Here is a 9,435-nt window from a genome sequence, read left to right as displayed (position 1 = left end):
ATTGGGGGCCAGGGCAGAGGGTGCAGGCAGGGCTGGTTGTTGGTGGGGCGGGGGGGAGAGTGGGGTGCAGGTTGGGACGGTTTTTGGGGGGCAGAGCAGCGGGGGACAAGGCAGGGGTGTTTATCGGGGCGCGGGGCAGAGCGCAGCAGGTACAACACAGCGCTGTTCATCGGGGCGCAGCGCAAGGAGGGGCACCCCCCTGTCCAGAACAAAGCACAAGCTCCCACACACAGCTCTTTGCACCCCCTTTATTTCCTCTGGAGAAGGGCAGGGGGGAGCCCCAAACCCCGCAGCACCCGCACCCCTAGATTCCATCGAGCTACGCAGATCGGTGGAGGGGAGGGAAATGACATCATTTATCTCTTCCTGTTTTGTTTGGTTTTTTTTTTTTTTTTTTTTTTACAGAAATACAGTGTGTTTATGCACAGATTATTTACACTCAAGCCCCTCTCTTGCATATAAATCACCGGTGGGGGAAAACCCAAACTGGATTATTGCTCCAGCTGGATGCCGGGGAAGAGCTGGCGGGATGTTTAGCCCGGAGGTGGGACGAAGGAGGAAGAGGAGCCACTAACCCCCCTGACCACCACACTGCCACCTTCTCCCCGCGCTCGCACCCTTCTCAAAAATCCTCGAGGGTTTTAAGGGGCTGATTTTCCTCCTTCGAGTCCCGCAGGGGACGGGCAGTGCTCTCCCCGGGGCTGAGTTTTCCCGTTTCGTGCCACAGCCTGAGCCCCGGCGAGCGGCCGAAGCTCTTGCATAGCCAGTGCTGCTGCGGGTGCAGGGGAGGGGAGGAAAAAAGGGATGAGCTGGGCAAGACAGGCGGCAGCAAGAAAATAGGTAATAAAAGCGTTCGACGGATGATTGAGAACCTACAAGGAGCGGTATCCCTATCCTAAAAATCCTTCCCTAAAACCACCGTACCCTCCACGGAGCCAGCCTTGAGCTTTTTGGTGCTGCGGTACTCAGGTTGATGCATCCCTGTATGGTTTGGGGTTTTTTTTTTGTTTTTTTTTTTGTTTTTGTTTTTTTTTCCTTGTTTGTTTTAAACAGCCCCAAAAACCCCAGCTCTGGCCCTGCCGGCCACCCGCTCCGGGTTTGGCTTTCCCTCGGCTCTCCGGCACCGTCCGGGGAAGCGTTCGCCCCTCGAGGTCCCGTCGTCTCCCAGGGCTTGCGGAGGGAAATGGGGTAATAAACGAAGAGCAGGACAGAAAAACATCGAGATTAACAGCGGGGTCGAAAAGCAGGAGAGGCAGGTTGGCGCGGAGGTCGGGAACTTGCATAAAAGCTACAGGCTGAGACGGCGGTTTGCCAGCGCAGGCTCAACCCGCGTCCCGGGGGGCTGTCGCTGTACCAAAGTCTGGTTTTATCTTGGCTAAAAAAAAAAAACACAACCCCCCAAGATTTGCTCTGTGAGATGCCGACAGGAGCTGAACCCCGCAGTGGCGGGGGGGGGGGGGGGGGGGGGAGGGCACAGAGCTCCCCCCAAACCACCACCGGCAGCAGGAGAGCTTGCAGATGGGGTTTTACAAGCGGTGACAGTCCCCGGCAGCCGGCCCTGAAACCGTCACCGTCCTCCCCCCAGCCTAAATAAAGTGCAAAATGCTCGTGTGGTCAGCGCCAGCCGGAGAAGAGGAGCAGGCAGAGCGGCCGGGGAGGGGGGGGGGGTGTGTTTGCTCCACCTTCCTCCTGCCGTACAGCCGCTATAATGAGCCGTTCCTCTCCCACCAGCACGTTGTGGTGGGTGTTTCCCCTATATATATATATATATATAAATATATACACAAACGCGTGCGTCACACCTTTCTCCGGGCGTAGGTTACGCCTCGGCAGAGGAGGGACTGAGTTCGGCGCGTGCCGGGCCGGGGAATCGGGGGGGGATTTCCCCTCTCGTCGTGGCGCAGGTCAGGGATGAGATCTCCGCGGGGGGAGAGCGGATCCCACCGCCCCTCGTGCCGGGGAGAAGCCACGCGGGGAGGGGGGACGGCGCCGTCGTTATTTCGGCCAGCCGAGCCGGTGCAGGGTTAAAAATCAACGCTGTGGAGTTAATAAAATAAGGGGTAGGAAGAAAACACCGATCATCTGACCCGAAAAGTCCTTTCCTCTGCGCGGGAGAGATCAGAAGAGCGAAGGAGGTGCCGAGAAAGTGAAGTTCGGGGGGGGGGGGGGGGGGTGAGAAAGCGATGACCGCGTCCCGGTGCCGGCGTCAGGGGGTGTACGCCGGCGGCGGCTGGAATTGGTTGATCACTTCGTACTCGGCCGGGTAAGGTTCGTTCTCCTCCATCTCAGACAGCAGCTCCAGGGCTTGCTCCTCTTCCTCGGTGGGGTAGTGACGCAGCAGGTTGGCGGCGGTGGCGAGGATGGAGGCCCCCCCGGCGCCCGCCACCAGGTAGAAGCTGACGGCGAAGGTGACGTAAACTTGGGAACCGTGGTATTTTTTGTGCTGCTGTTGTTGGGCCAGGATCAGCTCCGAGGCCCAGTAGCAGAATCCGATGACGGTGGCACACTGCAGGACTGAGAGAGAGAGCGGGAGAGGCGCTGAGCGGCCAGCGAGGAAAATAAACCGCTTGTGGGGAAGGGGAGCGGCGGGCGCCTGAAATCCAGCCCGAGAGAGGGGAAAACGAACGAGGCGATCGGCAACACAAAAAGCTGAAAGGCTTCAAGGGTTTTGGGGGTTTGGTTTTTTTTTTTTTGCGACCTAGAAGGAGCTGCAGGGACAAATCGGGGCTCAGCGTTTGGGGCAGGCTGACAGCTCGGGCTCAGCTCTGACGTGGGTAATTGTGCCAGGGATAAGGGATGTTAAAGCTCCTTCGGCCTCACGAGCCAGGGAAGATGACCTTCTTCCCCAGAAAGGCACTACGGATCTCTTTGAAAAGTAAGACCCACTAAGAGAAACTTAATGTTTATCCTCAACCTCCTCCCCCCCCCCCCCCCGCCTCCGAGATTTAACTCCAGTTTTAGCTGCGAGGCTTCTGGTACCCTTCAGACCCGAAACGCCACGAAGGGGAAGCTCTGCGGGTTGAGAGCGCTGCAGCTCTGAACCAAAGGCTGAAAAAAAAAAAAAAGCTGTCGGGGGTTGTGTTTTTCCAGCCCTTTAAGGGTTGGGGGGGGTGTGTGTGGAAAAGAAACCCAGGGCTTTGCTCCAGCGCCGGCGGGGATCTACCTGTGAGGATGTGAGCGAAAGCGTAGCGGCGAGTGATTTTTAACGCCGGGTGCTTGGGTCCAAAGACGTCGAGGAGGAAAGCCGAGAGGCTGCAGATGATTCCCAGGAAGCAGAAGGCAGCGATGACCCGGAGCAGCAGGACCGTCTGCGGGTTCATGCAGTAATCTGCGAGGGGAGGAGAAGAGGCAGGCGCTGAGCACCACAAAACTCCTCTTTTCCACCCAAATCGACACCACTCCCCCCCCCCCCCGGCTCCGCTCCCACCTGGTGTTTTCCTTTGAGGTTTAAAAACGCAGCTCTCAACAGAAACGGGAGCACAGCGAGGTGCTTTTAATTAGGTTCTAGCAAACGAACCTCCTTCATACAGCAGCGGTTGGCCTGGTCACGTATTTCACTTTATAAACTATCATCACCATGGAAATTAAAGGTAGAGAAACAGCGAGGCAGCAAAGCGGCCGAGATAACAAAGCAAGCTGCACGGGTTCCTGATTTAAAGCGAAGCTGGGGGTGTTCCTAAAAAGCTTTTTTATTAACGCCGCGTCCCGCTGGTGGACACGAGGAGGAGGTAACCTCAAAATTTGGGCTCCGCAGCCGAGGCGGCGGGGGAAGGAAGGAGGGGAAGGGGCTGCGCTCGCCTCCCCCCCCACCCTGAGAGATTGTAATTAAGGCGGGTGGTGGTTTTAATGTTGTGTTAATAAGCACGCTGGAGCTAAAAAAGAGGCGCAGGGGGGGATGAGAGGTCGGTGGAAAGTGGCTGTCGGGGGGGGGGGGGGAGGTAACGGACCGCCGGTGGGGAACCTCCCCCCCACCACGTTTTACCCTCAGAATTGGGGGGGATTTCAAAGCTTGATCCCCAACAACTTCTGGGTTTAACTCGTTAAAACCCGCCCCGACAGCGCACGCCTCCCCGCCGCGGGGATGCAGCTGCCTGTTAGCTCAAAAAATAAGTTGGGAATGGTGTTTTGGTTTTTTTTTTTTTTTTTTTGGGGGTGGGGGTGGTGTTTCTTCCTGATTTTTTTTTTTTTTTTTAATGACAGCGGGGCTGCTGGGGTTGGGAGCCCCGTTTTGTGCCGGTAACCGCAAGCGCCCACGTTCAGCGCTGAGGTTTGGGGTTGGGATGCGTGCGGCGGGGCTGGGGGGGGGGTTGAGCCCTGAGGTTTCGGGGATAAAATGGGGCGGGGGAGAAGGGCTTATTTCGGGGGAAAGCTTTATGTATGACCGTCGGGGGGTGGGGGAGAAGGGCTTATTTCGGGGGAAAGCTTTATGTATGACCGTCGTGGGGGGGGGGGGAGAAGGGCTTATTTCGGGGGAAAGCTTTATGTATGATCGTCGTGGGGGGGGGGGAGAAGGGCTTATTTCGGGGGAAAGCTTTATGTATGACCGTCGTGGGGGGGGGGAGAAGGGCTTATTTCGGGGGAAAGCTTTATGTATGACCGTCGGGGGGGGTGGGGAGAAGGGCTTATTTTGGGGGAAAGCTTTATGTATGACCGTCGTGGGGGGGGAGAAGGGCTTATTTCGGGGGAAAGCTTTATGTATGACCGTCGGGGGGGGGGGGGGAGAAGGGCTTATTTTGGGGGAAAGCTTTATGTATGACCGTCGTGGGGGGGGGAGAAGGGCTTATTTCGGGGGAAAGCTTTATGTATGACCGTCGTGGGGGGGGGGAGGAGGGCTTATTTCGGGGGAAAGCTTTGTGTATGACCGTCGTGGGGGGGGGAGGAGGGCTTATTTCGGGGGAAAGCTTTATGTATGACCGTCGTGGGGGGGTGCGGGGGCGCCGACACGGACGCGGACACCCAGCCCCCCCCCCCAAAACGCGCCGTTGGGGGGGGGGGCGCCCCCCCCCCGGCTCCCCGCGCCCCGGCCTCACCTCGCAGCAGCTCGGGGTCGACATAACCGAGGACGTCGGCGACGCCCAGCTCCTGGCGGGCGCAGGTGCCGCCGTGGATGCGGAGCCAGGCGGGCTCGGCCAGCGCCGTGCAGAGCGCCGTGATGGAGAGAGCGCCGGGCAGCGCCGAGGCCAGGCTGCGCTCCGGCTGCTTGGGCAGCCCGCCGCCCGCCGCCCCCCCGCGCCGCCGCCGCCCGCCCGGCAGCCCCGGCCCGCCCGGGGTGTACATCCCGGCCGCTCGCCCAGCCCCGGCTCCGCCACCGCCCCGCTTCCCGTCGGCGACGCTTCCGCTTCCGCTTCCGGCGCGCCGAGGCGGGGCGGCGGCGGCGGCGGCGGCGCCATGAAGGAGGCGCTGGAGCTGCTGGGCCGCGTCCCGGCGCACCCCGAGTCCCGGTGCTGGTTCCTGGCCTGGAGCCCCGGCGGAGCGCTCCTGGCGTCCTGCGGCGGGGACCGGGTGGTGCGGCTGTGGGGGCGGGAAGGTGGGCACCGGGGCGGGGGGGGGGGAGGGGGCGGGGCCAAGGGGCGCGGGGGAGGGGCTACAGCGAGGGGGCGGGGCCAGAGAGCGGGAGGGAGGGGATACGGTGGGGGGTGGAACCAAAGGGGAAGGGAGGGGCTACAGTGATGGGGCGGGGCCAGGGGGAGGGAGGGGCTACGGCGAGGGGGCGGGGGCAAAGAGCGGGAGGGAGGGGCGGGGCAAAAGGGGAGGGGTTGTGTTAGCGGCGGGGCCAGAGAGCGGGGGGGGGGGGTGTGTGTGTGCTACGGTGAGGAGGCGGGGCTAAAAGAGGCGGGGACAAAGAGTGGCAGGGAGGGGGCGGGGCTACAGGGCAACGGGGGAGGAGCTGCGCGAGGGGGCGGGGCTACAGGGGCAATGAAGGGAGCTAAAGGGACGCTGGGGTGAGGGGGCGGGGCCAGATGGTGCATCGGGGGCGTGGCTGCAGCGAGGGGGCGGGGCTACGGGTGCAATGAAGGGAGCTAAAGGGACGCTGGGGTGAGGGGGCGGGGCCAGATGGTGCGTCGGGGGCGGGGCTGCAGCGAGGGGGCGGGGCTACGGGTGCAATGAAGGGAGCTAAAGGGACGCTGGGGTGAGGGGGCGGGGCTAGATGGTGCATCGGGGGCGTGGCTGCAGCGAGGGGGCGGGGCTACGGGTGCAATGAAGGGAGCTAAAGGGACGCTGGGGTGAGGGGGCGGGGCCAGATGGTGCGTCGGGGGCGGGGCTGCAGCGAGGGGGCGGGGCTACGGGTGCAATGAAGGGAGCTAAAGGGACGCTGGGGTGAGGGGGCGGGGCCAGATGGTGCATCGGGGGCGTGGCTGCAGCGAGGGGGCGGGGCTACGGGTGCAATGAAGGGAGCTAAAGGGACGCTGGGGTGAGGGGGCGGGGCCAGATGGTGCGTCGGGGGCGGGGCTGCAGCGAGGGGGCGGGGCTACAGGTGCAATGAAGGGAGCTAAAGGGACGCTGGGGTGAGGGGGCGGGGCCAGATGGTGCATCGGGGGCGGGGCTGCAGCGAGGGGGCGGGGCTACAGGTGCAATAGAAAGGCGTGGGGTGGGGGTGGAGGGGCGGGGCTGTGTCCGCCGTGTCCCCGCCCACCACCCTGGGCTCCATCCTGCCGTGCCCCAGGCCCCGGCTGGTGCTGCCGGGCGGTGCTGGGCGAGGGGCACCAGCGCACGGTGCGCAGGGTGGCCTGGTCCCCCTGCGGCTCCTACCTGGCCTCCGCCAGCTTCGACGCCACCACCTGCATCTGGAAGAAGCAAGAGGATGGCTTCGAGGTGAGACCCCACCCTGACACACCCCGCCCCACACACAGAGCCCCGCCCCGTGTCCCCCCCCCCCCCCACACCCCGCTCCTCCCCTCGCCCTCCGCAGTGCGTCACCACGCTGGAGGGGCACGAGAACGAGGTGAAATCGGTGGCCTGGGCTCCCTCCGGCACCCTGCTCGCCACCTGCAGCCGCGACAAGAGCGTCTGGGTCTGGGAAGGTGAGGAGAGGGGCGGGGGGGTGCAGGCGAAAAGCCCCCCCCACACCCCCTTGGGGGGGCTGGAAGGGAGAAGGGGGGAGGCAAAGTGCCCCCCCCCCCCCCCCCCCGGCTTCCCCTCATCTCCCCGTTTTTCCCCCTGCAGTGGATGAAGAGGAGGAGTACGAGTGCGTCAGCGTCCTCAACTCCCACACGCAGGACGTCAAGCACGTGGTTTGGCACCCCAACCAGGAGGTAAGAGCTGGCGGAGGTGGGGGGACACACACACACCCCCCCAATTCTCCGACCCCAGCGCCGGGAATGGACCCGGAGAGCCGCGACCTGCTCCCGTGCCGGCTCCGGCTCGACCCGGCGCCAAGGGGCTGCGGCGGCTCAGCCCCCGGCCCCCCCCCTCAGCTCCTGGCCTCGGCCAGCTACGACGACACGGTGAAGCTGTACCACGAAGAGGAGGACGACTGGGTGTGCTGCGCCACGCTGGAGGGCCACGAGTCGACGGTGTGGAGCCTGGCCTTCGACCGGAGCGGAGAGCGCCTGGCCTCCTGCAGCGACGACAAGACGGTGCGCGTCTGGCGCCGGTACAAGCCGGGAAATGAGGAAGGTGAGGGGTCCCGGCCCCGGTTTTGGGGGGCTGCGGGGCGTGGAGCTGCTCTGAACCTGCTGGGGAAAAGAGCGGGAAGGGGAAAAGAGCGGGAAGGGGAAAAGAAGAAAAGAGGGGGAAGGGAAGAAGAGCGGGGAAAGAAGGGGAAAAGAAGGAAGGGGAAAAGAAGGAAGGGGAAAAGGGCAGGGAAGGGAAAAGAAGAAAAGAGGGGGAAGGGGAAAAGAGCAGAAGAAGAAGGGGAAAAGAGGGAGAAAGGGGGAAGAGAGCAGGAAGGGGAAAGGAGAAAAGAGTGGGAAGGGGAGAAGAGCAGGAGAAGAAGGGAGGAAGAAGAGGAAAAGAAGGGGAAAAGAGTGGGAAGGAGAAAAGAGAGAGAAAGGGAAAAGAAGGGGAAAAGAGGGGGAAGGGGAAAAGAGGGGGAAGGGGAAAAGAAGAGCGGGAAGGGGAGAAGAACAGAAGAAGGGAGGAAGAAGAGGAAGAGAAGGGGAAAAGAGTGGGAAGGGGAGAAGAGCAGGAGAAGAAGGGAGGAAGAAGGGGAAAAGAAGGGGAAAAGAGTGGGAAGAAGAAAAGAGAGAGAAAGGGAAAAGAAGGGGAAAAGAGGCAGAAGGGGAAAAGAAGGGGAAAAGGAAAAGAAGGGGAAAAGAGGGGGAAGGGGAAAAGAAGAAAAGAGTGGGAAGGGGAGAAGAGCAGAAGAAGGGAGGAAGAAGAGGAAAAGAAGGGGAAAAGAGTGTCAAGGAGAAAAGAGAGAGAAAGGGAAAAGAATGGGAAAAGAGGCAGAAGGGGAAAAGAAGGGGAAAAGAGGGGGAAGGGGAAAAGAGGGGGAAGGGGAAAAGAGGGGGAAGGGGAAAAGAGGGGGAAGGGGAAAAGAAGAAAAGAGTGGGAAGGGGAGAAGAGCAGAAGAAGGGAGGAAGAAGAGGAAAAGAAGGGGAAAAGAGTGGGAAGGAGAAAAGAGAGAAAGGGGAAAAAAAGGGGAAAGGGAAAAGAAGGGGAAAAGAGGGGGAAGGGGAAAAGATGGAGAAAGGGGAAAAGAGTGGGAAAGGGAAAAGAAGGGGAAAAGAGGGAAAAAGGGGAAAAGAGGGGGAAAAGAGGGGGAAAAGAGGGAAAAAGGGGAAAAGAGCAGAGGTTATTCTCTTCCCTTCCAGGCGTGGCATGCAGTGGCACCGACCCCACCTGGAAATGCGTCTGCAACCTTTCTGGCTACCACACCAGGACCATCTACGACGTGGCGTGGTGAGTGGAGGGAGGTGACGGCGCGGCCCCCTCCCCCAGGCTCCGTGGGTCACCCAGTGGGTGCCTTCCCCCCCCGCCCCGTCTGTAGGTGCCACCTCACCGGGGCGCTGGCGACGGCCTGCGGCGACGACGCCATCCGGGTTTTTGAGGAGAGCCCGTCCTCCGACCCGCAGCAGCCCACCTTCAGCCTCGCCGCCCACGTCCCCCGGGCGCACTCGCAGGACGTCAACTGCGTGGCCTGGAACCCCAAGGAGCCGGGCTTGCTGGCCTCCTGCAGCGACGACGGCGAGATCGCTTTCTGGAAGTACCAGCGCCCCGAAGTTTGCTGAGAGGGACGATCCTCTCGCGATTTTCCCCGCCCCTTTCCCAGCGGCCGGACCCTTCGGCGCTGCCGCCGGCACCGAGCCCCACGCCGGCGCGGAGAGCGGAGCGGGGATGAGGGAGACCAACCTCCCCTGCCCCACGGATTGGGGTTTTCCATGCCCAGCACCGGGGAGGACCTTCAGGAACCGGGACAGGACTTGTTCCCCCTCTCCTTCTGCCCCACGCTCAATAAATCAGTGTTGTCCTGCCCAAAGCCTCCAGCTCTTC

At 62.1% G+C, this 9,435-nt stretch overlaps 2 protein-coding genes across 2 annotated transcripts; one reads left to right on the top strand and one right to left on the bottom strand.

Annotated features, from left to right (window-relative positions):
• Positions 1-234: 234 nt before the first annotated feature.
• TMEM127 (transmembrane protein 127) lies at positions 235-5,277 on the bottom strand. The gene is made up of 3 exons (XM_042801448.1): positions 5,031-5,277; positions 3,164-3,328; positions 235-2,514 (listed from the first exon to the last, which is right to left on the bottom strand). The coding sequence occupies exons 1-3, from the start codon at positions 5,275-5,277 to the stop codon at positions 2,207-2,209; spliced, it is 720 nt and encodes a 239-aa protein (XP_042657382.1). The 3' UTR covers positions 235-2,206.
• A 111-nt stretch (positions 5,278-5,388) lies between these two features.
• On the top strand, positions 5,389-9,417 carry CIAO1 (cytosolic iron-sulfur assembly component 1). Its single transcript, XM_042801447.1, has 7 exons — positions 5,389-5,527; positions 6,665-6,813; positions 6,911-7,022; positions 7,165-7,253; positions 7,416-7,617; positions 8,757-8,844; positions 8,933-9,417. Exons 1-7 carry the CDS (start codon positions 5,389-5,391, stop codon positions 9,171-9,173), a joined length of 1,020 nt encoding a protein of 339 aa, XP_042657381.1. The 3' UTR covers positions 9,174-9,417.
• Positions 9,418-9,435: the final 18 nt, after the last annotated feature.

The sequence above is a fragment of the Tyto alba genome, unplaced genomic scaffold, assembly GCF_018691265.1.
Source record: "Tyto alba isolate M040663 unplaced genomic scaffold, T.alba_DEE_v4.0 Super-Scaffold_34, whole genome shotgun sequence".
Taxonomy (NCBI): Eukaryota; Metazoa; Chordata; class Aves; order Strigiformes; family Tytonidae; genus Tyto; species Tyto alba.
This window is presented reverse-complemented; position numbering and strand designations above follow the sequence as displayed.